This window comes from Serinus canaria, chromosome Z (assembly GCF_022539315.1).
Source record: "Serinus canaria isolate serCan28SL12 chromosome Z, serCan2020, whole genome shotgun sequence".
Taxonomy (NCBI): domain Eukaryota; kingdom Metazoa; phylum Chordata; class Aves; order Passeriformes; family Fringillidae; genus Serinus; species Serinus canaria.
The window spans coordinates 37,887,942-37,915,779 of record NC_066343.1 but is presented as its reverse complement, the minus strand read 5'-3'; the positions used below and the strand labels follow the sequence as shown (position 1 = coordinate 37,915,779).

The following is a 27,838-nucleotide window of genomic DNA, read 5'->3' as shown; positions in this document are numbered from 1 at the left end:
ATGCATTAAAAATTCTAGGAAGTAATTACATCATTCATCATTATTATTTCAAGTAGGAGAAACAAACAATCTTTAAATTGTTCTTTTGCGCAGTTATAAATAGATTAAAATTTCCTGCTCTTGTTAAACAATTGCATGGAAAGTTTTTCACTTTTAACTCATAGATTAGGTGATTGTTGCTGCATGATTAGTGCAGTTATGACACAATAGATTTGCTTTGCAAAACTGAAAAAAAGTCAGAATTACAGGTAGGGAAAATAACAAAATACTTTGAATCTATTAGAATTGCCCAAAAGATGTATATGTAAGAATCAAGTTGTTTTAAAATTGCATTACAAGTACAAGGACTGGGATGATCGACTTCTATTTTTCCCATGTACTAATCCCAGCCCAACCTCTTGTTTTTCCCAATGTGTTCTCACTTAGTCTGAAGATGTTTTTATGGTACAAAATGCTGTGTTTAGTAAAGAAAGCCACGTTTCAGCTGCACTGTTTTCTGTTATCCTAGAGATGGAGCTGTCTCCAAGGCTGACACTGAAAAGCACAATGCAGCCAGAGGGTGCAGAGAGCAGCAAAAAGGAGTTGAGTAAAGCTTGTGATCCCAATCTGTATGCTGGGATAGATCATAGGATACAGATGAAGGAAAAACAAAACAAAGCCCACTGACGTGAAAATAGTGTAAGGAAGGAAGTGAAGTTATGGGAGAGGTCAGGCTGGGAGACAATCTTACCAGTAGTGAGAGAAGACACAAGGTTAGTGAGTTAGTTAAACTGTCTTTGAGAAGGTGCTTCATGGTTCTCTCCAAGAGAACTTCTGCCAGCAAAAAGACCTTTTCAGTCACTGATTAGCAAATGCACTGCTTTCCAATCTGAAGGATTCTATGGTTCTATAGGGAGAACTCGCTTTGTCATTCCCATGCGTGTGATTTCAGTCACAACTCTAGGATAAATATAAAGGTAATCTACTAGTTCTTGAATATGAATGCTGAAGGCATCAAAAAGCATTGCAGGAAGTGGGCTGAGCCCTGGGTAGATATGCAGACACATTATAAAACTTGGATCTTGCTCTGGGAGGATCCATAGTTCACATGATTCCTAAAATCCTTGCAAAGTAAAAGGGGCTTTGGCGCCTTCACTCTTTTTGCATTGGGTCAGCTCTAAATATTCTGTTCCTTGCTAATTTGTATAGATTTCTGAATGCAGTACATGCTGTTCTTCTCTCTGGACTGCTAATCTGATTGCCTTGCCTTTTAGACATTCTGTTCAAGCTGTTTGTGGAGTGTTTTTTTAGGAAAAAACTTTCTTGCTTGCTCTAGCCTGTCTTACTGAACTTGTTTCTCACTGTAACACTCTCTGATCTCTACCTAGCACAGGCCAACACCCTTTCCTTTTAGACAATCACACAGTCATGAGAGCTTTCTCCCTTATACCTTGTGCCATTTGGAACAGTTTTCTGTAACTGCTTTTTGACTTCCGTGCTTTTTGCAGAACATAGTTTAAAACACGTGACAGTTTTTCAGTTACAATTTTCTCTGATGTTATTTAATTCCTATGCTTTTGCAATTAACATAACTATATGGAGCATTTAGTAACGCTTTATTGAATTTAGATATAACACTAAGTGCAGAACCTCTGAACCTTCTCCTGTATGTATATAAGTTAATGGCAAAGTTGTTACTATCTACAGTCTGTGTAGGCTAGGGCCTTTAGCACAGTGTCTGTCAATGAAACTCTGTACATCAGGAATTTGTATTCTGAAATAATATATTGTTGCTGCTGCGTACAACCTTTTTCTCTCAAGGTGGCATTTGCTTGTCTTTGTTTATTTGTAGCTTTGTTAAGTTAATAATTATAAAAGCCCAAAAGGCGGAATGAAATTTGGCAAAGTTATCGTCCTTATTCTTAATGTGTTTGGAGCAAATAAGTCTATTCTGCTTGCATACTGACAGGAGTTTAGGAAAATTACAGGAGAAATATATATTCACCTGACAATACTGACAAAAGGTTTTTGATGGATGTTGCCTAAAGTGGAATGGGGTGAAGGAGTATAAGTGGTTTCTAGTGCATATAAGAGGCAAAGACTTTATCTGCCTCCCAGAAGACTTTACAAATGGTATTGTTTTGTCATACTAAATAGGAGGTGGAAAACTTGTTGAGGCTAAACTAAAGATTTTTTTTTCTTTGTCCTTCCTTTGGACAGCCTGACCTTCTTAGGTCATTAAGGAAGGAAATCAAGTGATGCTTTGCAGCAGTTGTCTATTTCCTTTCCTCTGTGCCTTGTGGTCTCCACTTGTGTTATTTTCCTTTTTTTTCCCTTTTGGTAGTGTTCCATAGTCCTAGTCAGAATACTTTTGCAAAAGAACAAGTACTAAGGTTCTGTCAAAATAACTGAAGTTTGTATGTTTTCACGTTGCCCTAGCTACAGTCATTTGCACATGAATCATCAGATTGTAACTCATGCTAGGTTCTTTTCAAGATAATGAATCTATTAGTATGGTGTAGTAATAGTGCATTATGACCATAAATTAATAGGTGGATGTTATTCTTAAAATATATCCCTTTTAAAGGTATAATCAGAAAATCTAAGCAACATTTGTATTAATGAAAGTATGCTGTTCTAAAACATCCACCTTATAAAAATGTGTTTGTACATACGGAAATCCCATACTCCTTTGTCTCCCGACACTGTGTTCCATAATGATTGAACTTAGCATATTTTTTACCTTCTAATAGATTCTTGTCTTGTTTTAGCACCTTCATGGGGTAACATGACCAAGTTGCTGACTTAGGTAATATCTTCTCTGATTCTAAGCTTGGATTTCTTACTGGCTGGTTGACATGTTATGTACCTCAAATAAGTGAGTCCAATTCACAAACATTAGTGTTATTTGTTAGAACTTGCCTATCAGTTTGGTACTGCCCAGAACACAAAAGAAAGGGTTTGGGTTGTATGAAACAATAATGCAAACAAGACAAAATCACAAGATAGTAGATATAAGGTTGAAAGAGTTAAATTTTAATGTTGTGTTTGTGTATGTATTTAAAGGTGTTACTAGATTTTCTGTCTGATGTAACTCTTAGGTAGTAACAGCACAATCATATTAAGTTGCATTAATAACATCTCACTTATGGATGATTAATTTAGAGGTGAAGACATTTGCAGAAAGAGCAAAGTTGCATGTGTAAGTAAACAGAACATAGACTTCATGGTGGTTACATGCAACTGTTCTTATGTGTCTCGATGGAATTATTTTTATTTCCTCCACAAACATGCCAGGATGTAAGGTGGGAGGTTTGGCCCAAAATCTCAAGTACATGAAAATGTTGGGTACTTAATATGTACTGTAAGACTCATGAGTCTGTGCAAATGTTCTTTTGTTTACAGGTATCTTAAGCTGGTACTACTATGTGTCTATGCCAATGCCAGCATCCACCTTCACTATTGCTGTGGGGTGCTGGCAGGAAGTTAAACAGCAGTCCTTCAAACAAAAAGCTGCTATTGGAACAAACACTGAGTTTTCCTTGCCATCATCACAAACCGATTTAAGGTTGGTGTTTATAATATTTTTGAAAAATTAGATATATGGGTAGCCTTTCCATGTACTCTGTGGAATGTGAAAATGAGTCATATTAGCACAGGAATCAAAATAGAGCTTGTTTAATCTGAACATAAAAATCTTGACAGGAAGATAATTCCAAAGGCATTATTTCATGGGAGTGGTTCTTTTTGTGTGAAAGCAAGCTACTTAGTGAGCAACAGGGTTTGTAAATTCCGCTGTCTGCTAGGTTTGTATCCTGTATACTTAACACTCAGCTGCAGCAATGCCAGGTGCTGTCTTGTTTCTTAAAATACTTGACTCAGTCCATTTTGCATACTAATGACTGTTACTACAATATTGCCTGTGGGAACTCAGCGCATCACCTCGGATGCTCTGAGTCCCAGGGAGACTCCTTGGGGGGCTCAGAAGTCCTGGAATGTAGCCAAAGGCACCTGGTGGCTTGATTTTGACCCTTCAAGGGTCGTGCTATCAAAGCATGAGGGTATGGAAGTTTCAGAGGTTTGAATGGTGTAGGGCAGGTGTTTTTATAGAATAGAATATAGGTTTTAAGGTTTTGGTACAGGGGGGTCTAATGGAGGCAAGATGGAGGATTCAGGCCCGACCTCGTGGCTTTTCTCCTTCTTCTTGTCATCCATCTTCTCTGTGATGTGTGCATTTTAGATTGGTTCATACTAAAGGTGCACTGTTTAATAAAGGTGATGGGTATTGGAGAAAAATTGTAAATATCACATACGCAATTATCAGTATAAGAATGTGCCACCGCCCTAAAGGGGCAGAGAGTGCTTGTGGCTGCCTTGCTGGTCAGATCTCGGCTGGGCAGAACAAAAACCTTAGAGATAAGCTTTAATAAACAACCCGAAGACTGAACTATAGAGGAGTCCAGACTCGTCTGTTCATCGCGGGCTGCCTGCGAACCGTCCCACGCGAACCACCCTACGCATGTCCGACAGAGACAGACAGCCGATCGGACAATTGCCTACTTAGTTTTTTGTTCTCATCCAGTCTCATTGCCCAGTTAGAGCTGGCCTGTGCAGTGGTTTGCCTGGGGTGACGTGTAATGACCAGGTATATGCAAGATCTAATACAGTGGTCCCATAAAATAGAGTTGGACCAATTATTCTGAGTTGGTTTTGACAAAACTAGTAGAAATGTAATTATTTTGAATACATCTAGTCCTCCTCCCGGGCTAGTGAAAACTCATTGAGTTTAAATTATTACAGGGTGGTAGATGAACAGAACAATATGCGCCTGAATATAAGAACTGAAGATAAAAAACAAGTTTCTGGAAAAATACCATTTGCTTTCACATGTATTCACCTTAGTTAGCAGAAGTCTCAGACATGGGACTTCATTTCCTCATATATTACTCTCACCTTTTCAAATTCATATCAAAGCATCACAGAACAAACCAGATTGTAATGGACTTTGAAAGTTCATGTGGTCCATTCTTTCATGGGAATGAGCTTAGATAAAGATATCTAACATCCATTGGCCATTGTCTTGGCCATGTGGCTCCTTGTGAAGAGAGCAACTCTGTGCCCTTTATAGATGCCCTTCAAGTACTGAAACACTATGATGAAGTTCTCTTTCCTCTTCCCTGAAAAGGCCTAGCTCCTTCTGTCTTTCCTCACAGGGCAGGTTCTGCAGCTCTTTGTTCATTTTTGTGTCTTTCTTGAATTGTGAGGACCAGAAGGGGACGCGATGCTTCCTGCAGGTGCTGCCCAACAAGCTGTGCTCAGAACGTGCTGATTCCCTCTGCCCCCTCTCTGCCAGCAATGCCCCTGCAGCTGCAGCCCAGGGTCTGATTTGCCTTTGTAGCTGCAGTGCCACTCCAGTGACTCGTGGCCAAGAGATTGTCCCCTGAACTTCCGTGTCCCTTTCAGCAAGGCTGCTCCCCAGACACAGGTCACAGCCTGCGCTGGCCCTTTGGTGATGCCACCCCAGTTGCAGGACTGTGCCTCGTCTTTGCTGCACCTTGCGCTGCTCTTGCCAGCCCCGCCCTCTCAGCCTGTCCAGGTCTCTGAGATACCTCTCCCTTCTGATGTGTCTACCTCAACAGCTAACCTGGTGGGGGTGCTTTCAAATCCATCATCCAGAATGTTTGTGAAGATGTTGAACAGTGTGGGGCCCAACACAATTTCTTGGGGAACTTCACTTGTGACAGGCTGCCAGCCTTAGTGAAAACTACTGATCACCTCTCTCTGAGTGTGGCCCGTGCATCAGTTTTTGTGTCCATCTTGTAGACCACCTCTCCAGTTTTTATGCTGCCAATTTGTCCAGGAGAAGGCTGTTGGAAACTGTGGCCAATGGTTTGCAAAAGTCCGGGCAAACAAGGTCCACTACTCTTCCCACATCAACAGGAACTGTTATGCTATTGTAAAGGGTGATTTGGGTTCTAAGTTTTTATATATTTAACTTTATTATTTATCAATTTATTTAACTTTATTATTTAAGCGTTTAACATTTTTCTGTTACTCAGTCTGAAATTTTGCTGAAAAAATACTTGTCTATTAGACAGCTGTTTTGAATAATACTTTGTTAGCATTAAAACAGTGGAACTACTGAGACTTTAGAACTTGAGGACTTAAAATGGATGTTTTTGTTGGAATTTAAAATTAAATTATTCTAATGGTTTGCAGCTTGGCTGATTTTGATTAAAAATGATAATTAATTTTGAGGATAGAAATTTTCATACGTTATGTAGGATCAGTAAGAAATATCTGTTCTAACTTTGAAATAATTTATAGGTTTGATGAGCTTCTAGAAATTGCTTTGGGTTTATTTCTTTGCTACCTATATGGTTATAATGTGACTGCCTCTGCAGAAATAAGCTGTAGATGTATTCCTCTCCAAAGTTCAGCACATTTGGTCATAGTAATTTATTTATTGATTGATTTTGGTGCAAAAAATTATTCTGGCTCAGTGCTGATAGATTGATAGGCATGTGTCTCAGATAAGATAGTGGAGATAAACTCTAGGGCAGCCGGAAAAGAAAGGAAATTCTGAAAGAAGCTGGTGAAATGTGTAATGTAATTTGTGTCCAGGTACCAGTGAGTTTTACCTGTAATGCAATATGTATTCAGGTGCCAGTGAGTTTTACCTGTAATGTAGTTTGTATCCAGGTGCCAGTGAGTTTGACCTAAGGAGGCTGTATCAAAGTAAATGTTAAATGGAGCTATGATGTTTATAACTTTTTGTCTCCTTGTGGTCATTAAGGAATTGGAATCTTTATAAGAGATATGGCGGTAACTTTCATGTTCCTGCCTAATCTCAACTCTTATAATAAAATGCAAAGTGACATTGCTTTAGAGTAGAAATATACTAGATTAAACAATCCTTAGGAAAAAAATGTGTAGCAACAGATGTGGTTTCTTTATACTTTATACTTCTTTATACATACTCTTTATACTTCTTTATACATACTACATATGTAGTCAATTAAAGGACTTAGAGTCCACTTCTTTGACAGAAGGACTTATGTAAGGTGCTAAAGTGTTAATACTTCAACGAATTCTTATCCTTTTCTACATGTCATCATTTTGTTTCCTGTGTCAGCATGATCTTCCAAGCATAAGTGCTTTAGGCAATGCTAGGTGCTTTGCCTGTTGAGGCATAGTAGAACCAGATTACTTAAACTGAAGTTTCAAACCAAAGAGGCTGCGCACTGTAGAGAACATAGGCTAACAGGTGAAAACATGAAGCTGATTTCTGTTTAGATAGGAATCTATTTGGGCAGATAACTTATTGTGAAGGTATATGACTCAGTGTTTAGGAAGGATTTGATTTACCCCTCCTTTCTTCCAGCTAGAGCTCTAAATATCCTGTAAAAGTACTATAAAGTAAGGTTGGCCTTATCTGGTGTTATTGAATGTATAGCATGATAAGCCTAAATTGACGTCTACTGGGGTTTTTAACTTAATAATAATAATAAAATTTACTTGAAGCTTCTGGAGAATTTTAATAGCAACAACAACAGAAAAAAATCCCTCCTGGAACTACATTGCAATTGAACCTAAAATACTTGTATTAATGTTGTGTTAATATGCATAGAATTTTATTTTCATAGCCAAGTTTGTATAGGAATCTTCTGAGTAAATATTTTTGTATTCTTATTAGTTCTCTTTACATATATTTTGAGCACTTATTCTTTTGATACAAATCTGTTACAAAAACAAGGTGTGACTCGTCTCTCTGAGTTCTACTCAGCTGTAGTAGTGAGTGTTTCAAAGTGCTACGCATGTGTGAACAGGGTGAGAATGCAAGTGAGCTGGCTCTATGGAAATTAATTCTGTCGTTCTGATATCTAGAGAATATCCTTGTCTTGGCATAGTCTGTTGTGCACATTTCTGATACCACAATTAAGTATTGCTTTGTTTTGTTTTGTATTGTCAGGTGGCATGAAGAAATCTGTGGTCATGTGGAATATCCCTGCCGTTTCCAAAATCCTGCTGCCAGGTTGCAAGCAGTCATTCCTTATAGAGTCTTTGCTCCCTGGTGCCTTATGGAGAGCTGTGAAGAATATTTGCTTCTGCTAGTTCCTCAGTGCCTCTCAGCTGCTTATGCCACACTGGGTACCCACCCTTTTTCCAGGCTTGATGTTCTGATCGTTCCTTCCAACTTTTCCAGCCTGGGAATGGCTAGGTAAAGAAACTTATTAGTATCCAATCTGCTGTATTTTGTTAGACTTTTTCTTAGCACCTAGTTAACAGTGTCAAGTTGCTGTCAATATAAAGTTGTTGAGATACTTTTCATTAACCAAACTTAAAACTTGTTCTGATTTTGTGTGAGTAGGTTTGTTTACTTCCTTGTGACCTTTAATTTTAGTTTTTACAGGGCATAGGGAAAGGAAATATAAGCTTATTAAAAATGTGGGTGTGAATTTTTACGTTTGTCAGACTGAAGTTCTTTAGTTGGTTCTGTTGATCTAAGTAGTTGATGCCATTGTCTTGTTTTCTTTTGGCATTGATTTTAGCCTTATATTTTTACAGAATAGTAGAATGTTAAAATCCAGATCTAGAGTTTCTTCATAAGCATGTCCAATGTGTGGGTTTCTAGTCAAACACTTACTTCAGAAGCTGGAGGCAAATAGTAAGGATTATATTATCAAGTTTTCATGGAATTGTGAAGGGTCTCAAGCCCGTCCAGGTACCTCTGAATGGCATCTGTTTCCTCCAGCAATTTGTCTGTACCACTCAGATTGGTGTCATCAGCAAAGTGGCTGTGTGCATTTGATCCTACTGCCTGTGTCTGTTAAAAACAACAGTGCCAGTCCCATTACTGACCCCTGAGGATACCACTTATCACTATTCTCTACTTGGACAATGAGTTCTTCACTGCAACCCTTTTGAGTGTGACCATCCAACCAATTCCTTATCCATTGAGTGGTCCTTCCACAAAATCCATGTTTCTCCATTTTAGAGACAAAGGTGTTGTGCAGGACAGTGTCCAGTGCTTTTCATTCAAGTAGATGACATCAGTTTCTTTTCCTTTGTCCATCACTGTTGTAACCCCATCTTAGAAAGCCACCAAACTTTTCAGGCTTGATTTACCAGTAGTGCAGCCATGTTGGCTGTTACAAATCACCTCTTTGATGTGCCTTGGCATAGTTTCCAGGAGGATCTGCTCCACACTTTTGCTGGACCTTGAACAGAGACTGTGGCCTGTAGTTCCCCCGGTCATCCTTCGGTACCTTTCTAAAAATGGGGGTTGTGTTTCCTTTTTTCCAGTCACTGGGAGCTTCACTTATGCCAATAAGATCATGGCCTCGCAGGCCATGTTTATTCCCCGTGCTGCATGCATTAGCATGGAGGCTTTTAAGCTGGGCCCTTGAAGAAACTGACCTACTGGCTGAAATTCTTTCGTGCTGCTCTTCAGGTGCCCTTGTGCTGACCTGTGACACCTCTCCAGGCTCTGGACATATATGAGTGGGGCAGATTGAGGTTCCCCTTCTCCAGCCACTTTAAGTTTAAAGCTATCTTTACCAACCTGGCAAGCCTAGGACTGAAGATGCCCTTACCCTTCTCTGACTGATGGACCCCATCAGCAGGCCAGGTTTCACAGAGTGGGTCCCATGGTCCGAGTCACCAAATTCCTGGTGACTTTAACCAATCCTATAACCTTTAGCTGATTTGATTGGCCCTTTCAAGCTGTAGACTTTTTTTCCCTACAGCTTTCAACTTGCAATCCTCTTTTGGGTTAAAAGTATGATGTTGGCACATTAACAATTTTGTGTAGTTTTTAGTACAAGTTTACTTGCTTTTAAAATTTCATTTTGATCTAGAAAATGTAAAACTTGAGCATTCAGTCACCCTCCTCCATCACATAAGGCTCATTGCTTTCTAGATGCCTTTTGCTGGTTACTGAGTTTTCAATGATTGTTCTTCACTTAAGGAAGGCATCAAGTTGGTTTGTGCACCTACCACAGATTCTCCAGTTCTTTGCCTGGTGGTTTGATTTGAAGTGAGGTATGGTACTGTGTGCCATATTCTTGAAGCCATATGAAATTTCCTGCCACTCAGCAGTCTTCTGTGACTTCAAAGGCGTGGTACTGAAGGGTTGCCACAGGGCCTTGCTATAATTGGGAAAGAATCCAGCCATTTGACTTAGCTGTGAGATAAGAGCAGGGATCTGTGGAATCATGAAAGGCAAAACACATAAATAGTTCAAAATGAAAGAGAAAGCAGATAGTGATGTCTGGGCCAAAGTTACAGCACACAGAAGGAGAAATCTTCATGATTTAGCAGTTGATATGCTATTGCTCTATGGCAAATTCTCAGTGCCTTCCCTGCATGTTCCTTTCCCAGAATTTATAGGAAAAAGGTACCAGCAGGGAATTCTGTTGCATCTGTCATTATCTGTCATATATATTATTAAGTCCAAACTGTATGTTCAGAATATTATAAATGTGTTTTCTTTAAATGTGTGAAGGAGATAAGAAAAACCTGTGCTTTTATTCCCCTATGCTTCATCTAACCACTGTCAGTTCCAAGCAATCGATATTATTGAAAATAAGGATGAAAGAAGGGGTTTGCATACTTCCTGATGCCTGTCATTTAACAGTGCATCAAGCCAAACACAAGCAATTTTTCAGAATTTAACTAATGTAAGAACTAATTCAAGGTGTTTAAATGTCAAATTGTATTTGGGCAGGAGATTATTAAGTGACTCATAATAGCTCATTTGTTCTTGTTGTATGAGATTTTTCCAATAGAAACTTCTGTGTATATAGCAAGCTACTTAAATGGTTAATTCCTATGCATGCAATGATAATTGCCTCAATTGCTAAAGCTAACAATAAGCTGTGTGCTTATCCATGTCAAATCCATGCAAAGAAAAAAAAAGTTAGCAATTACCTTGGGTTAAAAAGGTTGCTGTAGTATTTATTTTTTTATCTTCTAGTCTATCTGTAACGGTACAGATAGACTAGAAGAGAGCATGCCAGCACATAGAAGCTGTTGTTATGAGAACTCTAATTGGACTCCTGCCTACCAGGGAAGGAAAAAGACATGAATTTTAGTAATTATCTAAAGTATTAGTGCTTTACAGCATTTGGTACTTTTCTTTGTTCCTCCATTAATTATACTTGCTTTGCTTTTCACATCTCAAAATGCTTCTCCTTATTTAGGAGAGATATTTCCCCAACACATTAGATTGGTATGAAATTATGGTAGTTCTTGCACAGAATTGTCTAATTAGGTGTTTTGAACTGTCTGTTTCAGTGGCATCTACTGTAGGTCAGCTGCATTTCTCTTGAAGTCTGACAGATGCATTATGAGCAAAACCATAGTTGAAAGCATATTCATTGTACTTGTTTTCCTTTCATATTTTCCTGTGTTTTTTAATTTGCTATGGACTTCTGTATGGAAATATATAATAATTGCAATAATTACAAAAATATACAATAATTACAAAAAGTAATTTTGTCTTACTTCCTATAGATCTTTGAAGATGGAGGGTTGAGTTTTGCAAACTTCAGTTTTACACTGTTTTAATTTAAGTGATTTTGTATATCTTCTCCTAAATTCATGCTAGTAAAAGAATGATGTGGCCTACACATCTTTGTTGGTGATATTATGTTGAACTGTACAGAAATTAAATTCATAAAGCATTTGTGGGCCAAATTTAAGTAGCTTAAAAGCCTGAGATTTAATGCTTTCTCTAGAAAGGTGAGAATCTCATGAACATGTAACAGCAGTTAGTTATCTAGTTATAAGTTCTTTCACTAGCAGAAGAGAGTGAATTGGAGCAAAAGGAGTAGGGAAGTGTGTCTGACTTCAAGGCCCTAGAGATTCTAATTAGGTTGCTTCTGGAAGAGATCCATCTCCACACACTACATCGAAAAGTGCGTATCATTCATGCATTCAGAAAACTAAGACAGTAAAATCAGATGAAAAGTAGCACTATGTTTTGATGCTGTTGATGATATGGTACTTCCTGAGGAGTTGTTGACCCCACTGGCATTTAAACATCAGAGGTATTTCACAGTTGCAGATGCTCTCATATGAGCCAGTAGTTACTCACATGAACACAGCTGAATGAAAGATTTCGGATGAAAGGTAGGGTATTTGTGTATTTGCTGGTTGTTTGGGCTCTTGAACAAATCAGTTCACTCCCAATCTAGTTTTGTTGATCCCATTTGAAATCCTAGTGTTTAGATGTCTCTTCTCACAACTCAATTTCCTTTCTTTTTTTCAGAACCTGAAAAGACTCTGAATTCCTTGTTCTTTTTCCTTCCCTGAGGAAAAACATTCTTTCAAATACAGAAACTCTAACTTTTAGTACCACCTGAGCCTGCACTTGAGACTTTGACTTTTCCTGCTTTAACTACTTTAGCTTTTTCAGAGTCACACCAATTCCTTGTGTTTCTCTGGTATTAGAAACTGCTTAGCAGCTTTCCACTTCTTCAGAGCAAATGTGCTGATGTTTATTTTACTCTCCTGAGAACTGTAAGCCTTTGCATTGAGTTGAAATTCTCTTTTTGAAACAATGGTTTTTAAAATTTTGTTTCCAGCACACATTGTTTGAATAATGTAAGATTACTGCTTTTTCTTTTTGAATTAATGTATTAATGTACTTAGTTTTGTACTAAGGGCTAGCACAAAGAAATGTTCTTATCCTAGTACTGTGTAAAAATAATTTTTCTAGATCCCACTGGGATCTAGAAGAGTATGATGAGGAAAGTGACCTTTGGTATATAGCACACTCCCTAGTTTTTCCTTAAACTCTTAATACAATTAGTGACTGTGGGATAGATGGGCATCTGGTGTAACCTAGTTCATCTGTCCTTACAGACAATTTTGCCCAGAAAAGCTTGTGGAACCAAAGAACTTCTGAGCAGGATTCTAACATTTTCAAACCAGGATTTTAGGTTTGAAAAAAAAGCTTGTGGAACCAAAGAACTTCTGAGCAGGATTCTAACATTTTCAAACCAGGTTATTTGAATTCTCTTTAGGCTATAAAATTTAGGCCTTATTTTCAGCTATGCTGGACACCCCTGAAACTCAAATGGTATTTGATGATGAGGATGCTTGGAATATTTATAAATCAGGTCTGCTTATATAGCTGACTAAATATGGATTTAGCAACCCAGCTTTAAATTCCTGTTCACAAAGATCTTACTCTTCTCCTGTCATGTTAAAAAATTGTCTCTGGTACATACACCTTTCTTCTTTGAAGAAAGAATGTCTGTTTCTTCAAAAAACGTTGTATCAGCAGAACTCTTGAGTCTTTCCAGTCTGTGTCACCAAGGTTGTTAACTTCTTAAATTGAAAAGAGAGAAGGCTGAAGCAGCCTCTTTGATCAGTGCATCTGTAGCCATCACTTGTCTGTTCTGCATGTCTGCAGTGTTATGATGACAACTGATAAGCCCATAGAAAATCAGCCAGGACTACTGGAAAATATTCAAATGTCAAAGTTAAATGTAAAACCTTTAATACTGTTCAGTCTTGCAGAACTGCATTTTACTATTTGATACAACTCTAGAAGCCTTTTCAATACAAATGTAGACACACTTTTTTGCACATTTCCAGTTGTTTTAATTTGACAAAATATTCACAAGAGTAATCCTTTAACATTTAATTTATTTTTTGCATATTACTAGCTGGTTATCCACACAGAAATAATCATGTACAAAATATCGAGCAAAAAGTAAAAATGGAGAAATTGAGAAAGAAAAATTGAGTCAGCTATGATAGTGTAATTCAGTGTTTGTGGCTGTACAACGCAAACATATGGACATACTGGCGTTAAAAAGTTGTATGAATTGACACAAAGAGGTAACTGGGGCAACCACCACTTTGCAGCTGAAATGCAAAGAGTAGATTTATTTCATTGACCCACTAACAACATTGGGCAGAGACCCAGAGGAACACAGGTTCTGTTAGGCTTAGTTCATCCCAGTGCAAAGAGACCCCCAGCAACACAGCCTCCGCTAGGCTTGGTTCACCTGAGCGCACGGTGGGGCGCCTGCTGCCTACACTAATATTCCTCGTGCACACACCATTCATTACAAGGCAGTAGTTTTATGATCTTGCTCTCTCCCAGCGAGAGACTCAAGCATGTAGAGCGTTTTCTCTACGGAAGAATTCTCCTTCTCCAAACAGGTAGAGAATGAACACTAGGCATAATAAATGGAATTTTACAACAGTGACAGTTGTAGCGTTCCCGCCTGCAAGGTTACTTAGTAGAGAAACTGTTTTCTCCTTCTGGCCAAACCTTCTGGTTTTAAGCCTTTCTTGAAGATATTTGCTGAGCCTTAGCTGAAGTCTGAAGTATGCTTTGGTACCACTGCAATCAGTGTCCTCCATCCAGTTGTGATTTTGGTATCAAAACAGGATTTGGAGTACTTCAGGTGTAATGTATTTCCTTATTAATGTGCCTTGTTTGTCTATTAACTCATAAGCATTAAAACTACCATTTTAATGCTTATGAGTTAATAGACAAACAAGAGAAGCCAGATGTGTGTTCTGCAGCATCAGGGGGATTTCTTTTGCATTTCTGATAGTTTTCCAAAGAGGTTTCTCTGTGCTTTTGGAAGACAAGGTACAATATTTACCTATCATAAGATGCTTCTTTTATGGAATAGTATCACAAGAAGATAACATCTCAGTCTGACATTACTGACCAAAATTAATACAAAAAAGGATGTTCTAGAACATGTGGACTTACTTATGTTTCAAGTACGCAACTTTTCATTGTTACTGTTTATAATTTTAAGAGACAAATAAAGAGTATTGTTTTAGGAGTTTAAAAAATCACCTTCTTTTGCTGTGTGGCACATGAATTCTTAAAAGGGCTTTTGGTCATTTAAGCTGTAGAGGTAGTGGGGCTCTTTTGATGCTACTGTAGAATAGTAACTGCATGTTTTTTAAATTCTTGGATTAGAATTATGGCAGAGCCTGTTAACATCATTATAGTTAAAGGTGCCTAAGCATGTACAATAGAAACTTGTATTTCAGTGGTTTATAGCTGTAAAGTCCTGTTCCTAGCTTATATATAGTGGTTTGGCTTAGGAAAAATGGGTGTGGCTATTGTACACACATGTGTGAGAGACTAGCATGTTTCTATGCATATTGCATTTGCGTATCTATAAATAGATATATACACTGTATATAGTGGATGTGTATGCCTAATATATATCCATACCTGCCCTTTATATTTGTGTATATATAGGTGTGTAGGTGGTACTAATGATTTTATTTTTGTTATATTAATTGCTTGGCATTTATAAAGTAAAAGTATAATTTTCCCTCAAAAGTGACCTGTTTATAGAGCACTAGAACATAGAGAAATGAGAAAATTAATTGTCATTATTGAATACAGGGTTTGTGATTTTGAAACTAATTTTCAGAAATCTTTCTCCCTGTGTCCTACTTTGTCTGTCCTACTTTATCTGTCTCAACTTTTTTCTCCTACCACTAGAGATGTATAAGATGATTGAAAATTAGACCAGTAACAATTTAGTCTGTTGTTTAATATTCAGTCAGCAACATTAAACCATTCCATTTAACTTTCTGAATCATATAAATAGTAGAGCGCCATAGATTCAGAGATTTTGCATGTATATGCTGTGAGTGGCAGAAAGGAGATAATAAATGCTGCCAGTTGTTTTGAAGCCATAGGCTTAAGTTTTAAAGGGCCAAAAGAAAGACAGTGTTCAAAGAAACCACAGGCTACTGTCGTGCTGATCTGACTTGCCATACCAAATATATGAAGCTTTCTTAGTCACTATGATAATTACTAGTAGTCTGCAATTTACCAGTCCCACCTAGTAAGAACCTGATCCAGGTAACAGAATTTAGATTTTAAATGTAGATTGCAAGACCAATCATACTTAAAACAAACGGAAATACAGAGAAATTATTAAATCCATGCATATTCCTTACCTCTGGCATCAATTGCCAGGTCTTTTTGCTGTAGATTCGGTTTCAAGTTGAAACAAAACCCCACCAAAATTATGCAAACAAATTGGTGCCTTTATTTTCCTTTTTGTAGTTCTGGGTTTTTTTTTTTTTTCTTTGTGTAGTTTTGGGGTTTTTTTTGTTGCTAACAGGAGTATGGTTTAAGGATCCCTAGCCCTTATCTTATATGAGTAGTAGTTTGAGTACTTGCTGGTGACAAGCTCAGAGGAGGCTAAGAGAAGGCATGTTCCTAAAACCATGATGTTGCTGAGCAAAACCTATGCAGTCCTGTCCTTATGGGTAGTAGGATGGAATATGTAGAGGAGTAGTAGAGGAATAGTAGTAGAGGAATATGAGCAGTTGAGTGATCCATTCCTAAGCTCCATCTTTTGACTCTGGCCAGGGAAACTGGTTAGTCACAGATAATTGGGTAGGCAGTTTTGGTTTGCCTCTGCTCTGCTTGCCTACCCCTGGCCTGGAGCAATAGTTTTGGCTACAGCTATGGCACCACGCTGTGCCCAGTTTTGGGCTGCATGTTTATGACAGAGACACAAAGTCAATCAGGCCTCTGCCAGCATTATTAGCAGATAGGAGAATATATTGTATAAGAAGAGACTGATAGAGCTAAATTTGTTCAGCCTGGGAAAAGATATTACTAACTGAGACTAATCACTGCCTCCTGCTTACCTGAGGGCCTGGCTGCAGAAAAAGAGTGCCAAAGCCATGGGTCTCTCAGAAATAGGGAAAATATATGAAGCAACATTCACAACTTGTAGTGATAGATTTCAGACTAGATACAAGGAACCACAGTTATTGTAGATAAGCACTGAAACAGGTGGTCCAGGGAGCTTGTGGAACGTCTGTCTCAGGAGGCAGTGAAAAGAGGCCTCTTCAAACTTGATTTTCTTCTTTAGATTCCAAGCCTTCAGTGCTTTTACCTGTGCTACTTCCTTGGTTTAATGTTCTGTTACAAATGGCACCTCCCCCTCCATATTACCTGCATGACACATCCATGCTGCTATAGTACTTTGGGAGCCTTTCAACAATTAAAGTAATTTGTTTTCAAAAAATCTGGGAAGTAGTAGGAATGTGTTCTTATCTTGCAGGTAACTAATTGATGGGTATAGATGTTACAGGAGATCTTTTGAAGAAACACATATTTCCTAATTCCTTTCTCCTGTCCTATCCCTTGCAAAGGTGAAGTAAGGAACTGTGCCCATATCTTTTGGACGTAAACCCAGTGTTCTAACATTTCACCAGCCTTTCCAACCTTTTCTTGTTTGTGATAGTAGGTACTAGCTATCTTTCAAGTTTGAAAGGGATACTCCAAACTTCTGGGCTGCTAGGACTAACAAAACTCTGTCTTTAATTGAAATAAGTTATGGTATTCTGTTTTTTACTCTTTGTTTAAAAAAAAATACAAGCATTTTCATAATTAACTCTAATCCTGGAAGATGCAAGTTTTACATGTACAAGTTTCAGTACACTAAAATAATCACAGCTATTGAAATTGATGATCAGGAATAGAATTTTTAGTGACAGCAGGTCTAATATCCTGATAGAGGGTTCTAATATTAGTATTATTGCATATGGTGTCATCTTCTATGAAATGTTTTGGGAATAGAATGATTCTATTGAATTCTTTGTTTCAGAATGTGGTTAAGCTTTGGAAATGCCCACTAGGTACTCCTGCAGCATGATTAGTTGAAGAAGACCTGTATATATGTCATTGTGAGTGTGGGTAGTGGTGATTTCATTTAATGGTGCAAGTTTTTGTCCAGTGTCAATTTTACTGTTTGATTTAGTTGAATGAAGAGACATATTTCTTATAAGGTTTTTTGTTTGTTTTCCACTGGGAAATCATTTTAGGTGATGTACAGCTACAATATGGGGCATTTCATTAGTGATTAAATTTAAGTGTGACTATCATGATTACTTTTCTAAGTTTTATCTTTCTGATAATGTATGTTGAGCTTAGACTGAACCAACAGTATAGTATTATACAAGAAAAATGGATTTAATTTTTTCCTTGTGCATCTCCCAATCCCTTAAAAAAATACCCACAACAAGCAAGCAAACAACTCCTCTTGCCTCCTCTTTCTCCTTCAGTTCTGCAAGTGTTCATGCTTAACTCTCTGGAAAAATACAAATCCATGAGCCAAAAATCACTTAGCTGTTTTAGAATATGTAATTATTTGAATTAATGTAAAAGTAATTTAAAAGGCTAAACAAGGGCAAAATCTGTTCATTCTGCAAACATATGACATGCACTTTATGATTGAATCTCTTTTAAATTAGTGCCTATATTTTTGGTTTGGTTTTCCACTTAATGTGTCCAAAAAAGCAACCTAATTTTGTCCGTACAATTTCAAGATCAGCAACCAGGTAATATATGCAGATGATGGATTTTCTTATTTTTAATGTACTACAATGAATGTTATGGTGTAATGCTCTTGAAATAATGAGTAATTCCAGTAAGTTCTGAGTAGATCTGTCCTACGTGCATGAGATCACAACTTGTTTATGAAACTTCAAATTTTATGGCTAAATCATAAAAAAATATAGAGGTGGGTGTCCTTGTAAATATTTGTACTTTCCAGCTGTTAGTTGAGATGAAGCACTAATCACTAATGTTCCTAATTTTTATGACACATACTGAGATATTGTTGAAAATAGGAGTTATTGTGCTAATCATTATTTACACTACGGTTTAGAGCTTGTTGCACAAAAAGCCGATTCTAGTGATGGCTTCCTCATTTATTTAAAACTTTTGGCACATTGGAATAGGAATTCATTCTCTTATCTGTGATTTATACAGATGTCTTTGTTGGGTGACTGGTCGGTTGTATTCAAAGTCACTTTCAGTGAACATAGCAATTAAGCATCTTTACTTTGAGATGACACCAGGGAACAGAGATAGCTCTTTTTGCCTATTAAATGACACCAGGGAACAGAGACTGGACTTTCTACTACATGTGTCAGCTACAGGCTCTTTAGAGAGGGGTGTGAAAGACTGTGTTGAGACATTTCCACTGCAATGCTAATAATGTGTATCACTGCTTCTGACACATGGAAGAAAAAGATGGGGGAAAAGAAAAGAAATTACTCCTTCACTGCATCTCTGTGACTTGATTCCAGCATGTGTTATACTGTATTCTGAGTACATTTGGTTTAGCGATTTGACAGAGGCCTAATTGCCAATTCTCTCTTGCTTTCAGCTGCAGGGCTATAGAAACTGCCAGGAGATAGTGTGGAGAAAGGCGGAGCCATGGTCCTGAAATAGATGTGTCGTGAGGAAGATCAGATATAGGATAAGCTGAGGGGATAACATAAGATCATTTAGATTGGAAAAGACTCTTAAGGTCACTGAGTCCAATCATTAACCTAACACTGCCAAGTCCACCACTAAACCATGTTCCTAAGTGTAACATCAACATATCTTTTAAATAACTCCATTGATAGCTACTCAACTACTTCTCTAGTTCTGCTGTTTAATAACTCTTCTGGTAAGGAAATTTTTCCTAATATCCAAACTAAATGTCCTCTGTCACATCTTGAGACCATTTCTTCTTGTACTATGGCTTGTTACTTGGGAGAGGAGACTGATAGAAATGAGTAATGACATAGGAGCTGTGAGGGAACAAGCCAGAAAATTTAGCTAGTGAACATATTCCAGAAAATTTAGCTAGTGAACATATTCCAGGCACCATATCAGTAGGTATGTTTTTGCATGGCTTAGAGACAACCAGAAAATTTTTCTAAGCTTTTAAATTATGTATTTGACACCTCTGGAGGATAAATTTTTTGAATTAATAAAGTTCCTGCAGTATCACTTTGTGAATATTACTTCTGGCTGTTATTATTTTAATTTTGTGTAGTGACTGAAAGCCATGGTAAAGGAGTAGTCTTTCAAAAGTGCCTGATTTGAGCAGGGACTGTATAGCCCTATGAAAGAATTCCTATGGAATGCTTTTCTGTTTGGTCTTGTAAAGGGAATACTACAGCAATACTTGTTTTCTGAAACTTGATAAACTTCATATATTACACAATTTCATTGTGTAAACCCATAATTTCTGGAGACTTGGATTATTGCCCATTTGAAGGCTTTTTCCCTTTATTTGGAAGTGTGTGCATGTTAGATTGCTTAGGGATCTGAGCATCCTTGGTAACATTCTGAAATGATAGAAGTAAATGGTAGACAAAAAAGATGAATATGTTCAGAGACTGTTGCAGTTGTTGTTGGTTGGTTTTGCAACTTGCTGGAATATTTTGTAATTAGTATTAGTTTGTGTCCTGTTTTGTAGGTCTTTTTTAAGCAAGTTGGACCCAAAAGTTCTTTTAATTAGGAACAAAACCAAAATCCTGCCCAAAACTGTGTAACAAGGTTACCAAAGGCTTTATGGTTTTTTGCAGTGATTGAAAGGGGTTTTTTTTCACCTCTACTAGCAGGGCTTTTTGAGTGAATTTCCTATGGACTGCTGCTAGAAGAGCCTGCTTTTCGCATTGTTCTTTTCCTTCTCAAAAGTTAAATTCAAAATAGAAGCTGTGATAAGAGGAAATTCAATTCTAAATTGGTTGTGAAGCAAGTGTAAGGACCACAGAATGCTTGCAAACAGAAAGAGATACCTGTCTAAGATTTATATTTCTCCTAGTCTGAGAGTCAGACTTTTCCTGCTGATTTTGGTATTTTTCCAGAATTGCGATTGTTGGGTAGTTTCAAGTGAGCAACCCAATAGGGGCTTTTAGATATTTTGAAATACACAAATACTAAACTACTTACTTTAGGGCAGAAATTAAAAGTTTTGGGGTTTTTTCCTTCCAGAAAGCTTGAGAAGAAATACAAATTAGCAGAAAAAGTAGCATAAACTCAAAAGAATCCAGACAGGACATTTAGAACGTCAAAACAAAGTGGTAGAGATGAGGTGTTTCTCTGCAAGTTTTTCTTGTAACCATGTATTTCTACATTTCTTCACAAGGCTTCCCACAACTTATCACAGTCATCTTCTATAGTTAGTGCAATCATTTATTGGTCATTAAGAATAATTCCTCTTTTATGGCCACCATCAGAGCTTGTAAGATTATTGTTTCAATTCTACTAATATTTCCTTTCTGAGTGCTAAGTGATTGGATAGGAGTTAAATGAGGCCTTCACTACTATGCTGCTTAGCAGTGGGGATTTGGATCTTGTGGTTTTCCAGTGGTTTAGGGCTCATTTCTGTTCGCCAAATTAAGGAGTTTCTCTAGGAAATTCTTACACAAACGAAATCTGGTGGTAAGAGGTCTGACTTTATATAAATCAGGAGATAGGAATTCCTCTCTTGTCACAACTGGGGTTTTATTTATATTTGGGGGGTTTTTGAAACCTTCTGCAAGTACTTTATGATATGCTCATTGCCTCTGACTGGTAACTTTATCTTCCTAGATCTCAGTTTAGTTTTAGGTCTTGTTTATGCTTGAGCTCTTTGAAAACTTATCTCAAGGTATCTTTTTAATAGCACTGGCACTTTGGATTTTTCCCCACTTTTTTTCAGCTGTCACAAGTCTTTATTCTCAATTCCATAACATTCACCCCCTCTATGCTATTGTACAGTTAAGTCTCTTTTCCTCTTATATTGTAATTTAGTACTAGCTTTGATCATGACCATTCAGTTAAGTCTCCCTCTGCTTAATGACTCGGATCCTATACTTCCTGTATTTGTTGTTCTTCCTATTTCTTTGTTGTCATATCAATCTGTCATTTGGGAGATTTCATTCCTAAAGAACAGTTTTATTTCATTTGTGTTGTTAAGCAGCTATTTGAACTTAGAATGAGCCTTTTCACTTGAACATTTTGCTAATCCCTTTCTTGCTATGCTCACCAACATCTGCTAGAATGTGGCTCCTCAAGGGCCTAGGTCCCATTTCAGTAACTTTTGGTCAGAGGTAATAGCCAAAACTTTTTAGTGCCTCTTTATCAATTGCTAGTTGTCTAAGCAAAGTTTTGATATTCACTTGCTGTGTTAGTTTGGATGTTTTCCTCTAATTTTGTCAGTAGTGGGCTTCAAGCTCTTCTAGGGGCGTTTTCAGGTCTGAGTTTGGCCTGTCATCTTCAGGAGACATAAGCATGTGTCAAAAGGCAACATTTTCTTTCATCTGTCACTTTTTCATCACATTTTCATCTGTGTTCTGTGCTTTTAGAAAAGTTAATCCAGTCTGTTTGGCTAGTGTTACTATTATGACATTTTAATGCTGATTACCTAAATTTGCTTATGAATCCACTGCTTAGCTGGTGATTATGACTTTCAATAAGCTGCTGCTCCTATTTGGCTAAGAGTGTAGTGCTTATTTTTCAACACTGCCACCATCACATGCTGGCAGCTTTGGACCTATTTTGCCAAGGAATATAATTTCTTCTTCTTCTATAATTGGCTTCTTTTCACTGTGTGTCACTTCCAGCTGCTTTACACACCACTGTAGTACCATGTAGGTTTTTTTTTCTTTGAAATTAAATAGCCTTCTGCTTATTTGGTTTGTGCAAGAACATTTGGACATGAATGTTTAAGTGGTTTATCACACTTCCAAAAGAAAGCTTTTTATTTTTACATGAGAAATTCTGTTTGCTTACAAGGCCTGATGGATGGCAGAACTGCTAAGAATAGCTTGAGCAATGTTACATTTTTAGCAAAGTGCATATTTTTGGTAGATAGTATAGGAAACACTTGGTCCAGCAACTGTAGAGAGATCTTATAGTCTTTCTCTGTTATTTTTGGAGTGTGTGTGTGTGTTGAGAGGATTGGCTGACCTTCTCTTTTGATTTTTTTTCCTGTAATAAGGCAGGAAGGGACATAGTTAGTACTGCCTTGCACGTTTTGCTTGAAATAAACTCCATGGATACTGACTTGAGTCACAGATGTTTTGTCCTAGAGGCCTATAAACCTGAGAAATTTAGTTGAGCCAAGTGACTTTTCACAATAGGTTAGGCAGTGAGTACATTATGTGCCTGTTTTGCACTAAATCAGTCTCAAATGTTAATTGTTCACAATGATAGTGTTGACTAATTTCTAGTTTGTGTAGACCCAGGCCAGTAACTTTACAAATTCTTCTGAATGTCTTTTTATTTCTGCCTGAACAAAAAGTAGTCTTAAAAAAGACTACTTTTAATGGAGTTGACTGTGTTAACAAGTAATACAGTGCCAGTGTATCGGATGAAGAAATAGTCTGAAATAGTCAGTGTGGAGACTCCTACATCTAGAGTCTGTACTATTGGAGAGATATACTTTCTACTTGATTTAGTCTGGCTCCCTGAGATAAATATTCCTTCCTCAGCATTGAAGCTGTTTGTAAGAGTGCTTATTTTTTCACACACTTATGCTACTTTTGGGTTAAAATAGTGCACACCTGGAACAGAAATTCCTCTCTAGTTTCCACAAGAAATAATCCAGCGTGCCTGTGCCTAAATCTCTCTGAGACCTGAAACAGATTGGAACATGTGAATGACTGAAGGACTTACTTTGGAAACACACTGTTGGTCCAGCTGAAAACAGTAATGGAGACATAGGCATTATCATCCTCAGCAATAAACTCTTTTACCAAATGAAATAGTTAACATACAAACTATGTGGAATACTGTTTTACTGTACTATTAAATGTAGTAACCAGGTAGCTAACACCAATGGGGATATTTTCTAGGTGGGAAGGTGATTTTATCTAAAACAAAACCTGACACAAAGTATGTTTCATTTGCTCACTGTTACATGAGAACCAGAATAGGTATGATGTCCAAGAAGTCTCTCCAACAGTCTGGCACCATGATATTTGTATCTGTCCAGACATTAGGCTCGGGATTGGTTGCCGTGACACAAAGGACATGCTTCAAATCCTGACATCTCCTGAGTAGGTTGCTTTTTTAGAGATAACAATGTTTTCATTATTTTCTCCTTTTTGGGTGGTCAGGCTTTGATCACTGCTCCTTGTCTCTGGATCTGGATATCTTTTTGAAGCCTTCGTGACCTGGGAGCTTGATAACCTGCTAAAAATGTGTGCCATTAACACAGGACATTTTCAGAGCCTTGTCTGCTTAAGTGTTCTTCTGCATGCTACCACACCCAGATATTCCCACTCATTCTCCGTTCATGCATACCATTGAAGTTTTCAGCAGTTCTCCTGCCAAAGATCAAACACTAATAAGATGCTATATTCTGTGACTTAGTTTTTGTTCTCTCTGTGACATTTTTTCACAAAAGTTTTTGTTAAAAGGTAAATCTTGTGACAGCTTGTGGCTGTGGTGTTGAATTCGGGCTAGAGAGCACAGGACAGTTTTTGGCAGGACATGTAGGCCAGTAACCACCTTATAAGTAACTACAGGTATTTAAGGCATGTAGAGATACAGAGAGGAGGTACAGAGCGATTCTGAATCCTGGGCCTTGTGTTGGCAAGATAAAGATGCTGATCAACAGAGTACACTGGCTTTCTCTCTGAAGAATATACACCGCTAAGTTAAACAAGCCTGCTCAGGAGCCTGTGTGACCCAAGACGATTCAGACAATACAGAAGAAACCATAATACAGCATGTGACTATATTATATCCAGCTCAACAACCTGGTTGTGATGAGCCAACAATACTTGCAAAGCTGCTTGCTTGGCAACAATCAAATCAACTTTGGGGACTATCAGACTTAACTGTTTTTATGTTCAACTAACTGGAACTCCTACAGAAGTTGGTGTGTAGAGGTAACACTGGAGAGAAAAGATGGTGAACTGAAAACTTAATGAAAACCAGCATGTTGATATCATACCCATATCTAAGAAGCATAGAATGACTATACCAAGAAAGGATTTTGCTGTGAGAGCAAGACTTGGCAGAATTAGATTAGTATAACTCTTAAGCTGTGTCTGTTCCCTGAGAGCAGCTTGATATGATTAAACTTCTTGTGAATTGATATCAGCAGGAGCTAGACACATCATATAGATCTGGGCCAGTGTTTGAACCAAGTAACTTCAATCTGAGAAACTGGTAATTTAGATTTTTGCTTAGGTATCAGCTAGAGGATATAATTGATGGAGAAATGAGCTCCAAGAAGCTGGTAAACCAGACCTCCTAAGCTTTCCTTGCTCAAGTCCAGCATGTGCAGTTTTCAGTTTCTTACCAGCTCCCTCTTTTCCTGTGTCATTGTAGTTAGCAGTAGAATCTACCAAATTGTCATGGGTACCATATCAAAATCTTCATGAAGTGGTTTCTGGATGAGGCTGACTGGTGCTTTGAGAGCTGATGGGAACAGCTTTAAGATGTGTGAGGCAGAGGAAGATTTCAGAAAGTTTGAAGTAAGACAGAGATTCCTTTTTATGTATAAGTTATGGCCGACACTGTTCTTTAGCTTTTCATTTTTTGTTAATGCTAAGTTGTTTGTTGGAAGGCATTTTTTATTGTTTTTTTCTTGTCTGGCCTGCAGACAACATCCTGTCCCGACAGGTGAAGGCTGACTTTCAGCAGTTCACACCAGAGTGACCTTCTGGCTGGACAGTGCAAACCACCTGTATTCAGTATGCACTGTGTAAAACTGGAAGGTTTGTTTTTTGCACAGAATTTGGATCAGGTTTCAAGGCTTTCAGTATCTCTGTCATATGGGCACAAAATCTTGAATGACCCTGTGGTGACATGCAATACAGGGGAAAACTGAGGAACATTGATGTTTATCCAGGGAATTAAATGTCAGTGAGGTTGCCCCAATTTTGCAACATGAATTCTTCTAGGAAAAAGGAGACAGGATGTACTGTACCACCTTACTCTCAAGAGCAAAAAGAATGGTATTCCTCATGCTTGCTTATCGTCAATATTTAATACTGCATGAATTAATAAAAATGTGTGTGTGTATATATATATATATATATATATATAGATCTATATATACACACACATATCTCTCTCACTGTATATATATAGTGAGAGAGATATGTAGCTGTTGATATAAATATATATAAACCCCCCAAATCCTATCAAAACAGGAAACATCTTTGCTTCTGCTTTTTCCCTGGAGGAAGGATCAAAGAAGAAACAATGTGCAACAGATGTTAGTCACATGGTTTAATGCGGTATGATGTATAAAATACATACAGAATACAAAATACATGCAGAATACAAATTTGCTTCAAGTTTGATGGTTGTTAGTAGACTATCTCAACTGAAATCTGGTCAAAATAGTCCAAAATTACGCAAGTATAAGACAACTAAATTACTCCTCCTCACACATCTAATTGATTTTAAATGGTAAGGCTTGAAGAAGACTATCCATTGTGTGTATGTTACTTAAACCAGTGCTGCTCAGTCATGAGCTTTTGTTTATGGACTGTGTATTTCCAGGAATACACATTTTCTGGTTTTCTGGAACATATAAAGACTGTTAAATGATTAAAATTATGAGTCCTGTAGCAGTCCATTTTTATTTTAGGATTTATACCAATTTATTAACATTGCTTTAAAGCTTAATGAAAGTGAGATTTTATTTTCTACAGTTGGCAAAAACTGTTTTTTTTCAGTTGTCGAAGTCTGAAAAAATCATGTTTTACCAGTAGAAGTGTTTGCACTCTATGTCAATTGCTATTGCAGCAAGAGTAGGTTGAAAATTATGTATGTGTATTTTAACAGTCTTTCTTATGAATTACATGTTTTCATTATGATAGCATTGCTGTTTTTTAGTTAATTATTATTTAAGTGGGAAGTGCTCCAAAAGCCAGTCAAAGCTATTAGGACACACACATTGATACAAACCTTACACCTTGTGTAAGAGAGCATAAACCTGCCCCCAGCGACTTCACAGGTAACTCAGTATAACTCACTATAACAAGAGCCCCTTTAGAAAGTGACTTTAATGGTAAATGTTTGGGTTTACTGTTTAGTTGCACTATAGAAGTTAATAAACTAAATCAAAAAGGTGTGTTAAGGTAACTCTGCCTCGTGCTTTTGTTTGCATGCACATGCAACCAGGTATTATTTATGCAGTAAATTATTAACAGGTATAAGCTATTGAATACATTGCATATTTGGTGTGAAACTTTACTGTGCAAGATTGGGTAGTACACTCTAGACATTCTGAAAATATTCTTTTAATGAAGAGTAATTGTGTCTTCAATTAAAACCTGGGAAGATAGGTGGCAATTTTTTGTAGAAATGTGCAAAGAACTTTTGCAGTGGTTAATAGCAGTGTTAGCAGTTTACTTAATGCAAAAGACAGAGTCCCCTTTTCTGAGGTTTTTTTTCAGTTGTCTGACATTAGGGGCAGAACATGAGTGCTATTTTTAAATAGAATTCAACAGATAAATACTTTATCCTTAGCAATGTCTGTCATCTCCCAGCAAAAGAACTTTTAATTAACATCTGCATAAAAAGTCCAAAATATGCTAAATTATTTACATTTGCATTTTAAATTTATTATTAATATAGTATTTCAAGAGTGTAGAGCAGGAATTATATATTTTATATAATATATAATTATATATTTATATTTTTCTCCATTTCAAAGAAAATCAGGTTTTTACTTGTGTTTTTCTCTTTCGTCTTATATTATCTTAAATATGATCTATTGTGAAAGTAAGGAATGGAGTTTGTTATTATTTTGTGCCATCAGCACTTGTTTATGAGCTTATATTTCTGAGTGTTGTAATATTTGAGCTCCTGTATAAAATTATATTTTAAACAGTGTATTACTTAACAGGAATGTTTAATGTGTCATAAAAAAATACCTTTTCAGTAATAACCACCTTGAAAGTAGAAAATAACAGCTGTCAATTTTTTTTACTTGATGCAGGTGAAGTATCAAACATTCATCATTATATTTTCCCTCCACTTACAAATAATGTCACACATAAGTCACATTATTGTGATAGCAGACCATTAAAAATTGTCCAA

The 27,838-nt window shown here is 37.2% G+C and overlaps 1 protein-coding gene across 9 annotated transcripts in view; it reads left to right on the top strand.

Moving 5' to 3' along the window:
- The window catches only part of AOPEP (aminopeptidase O (putative)), a 579,142-nt gene that overhangs the window by 19,053 nt on the left and 532,251 nt on the right, over positions 1-27,838 (top strand). For 8 of the 9 annotated variants that reach the window (XR_007780448.1, XM_050986949.1, XM_030237056.2 and 5 more), the window contains exons 4-5: positions 3,385-3,547; positions 7,952-8,200. Coding sequence is in view for 8 of the 9 variants with exons in the window: in XM_050986949.1 (XP_050842906.1) it covers positions 3,385-3,547; positions 7,952-8,200 (412 nt within the window). In the remaining variant the exon portion in view is untranslated. The remainder of the gene's footprint in view (positions 1-3,384; positions 3,548-7,951; positions 8,201-27,838) is intronic. The other variant, XM_030237059.2, reaches the window with a different exon arrangement.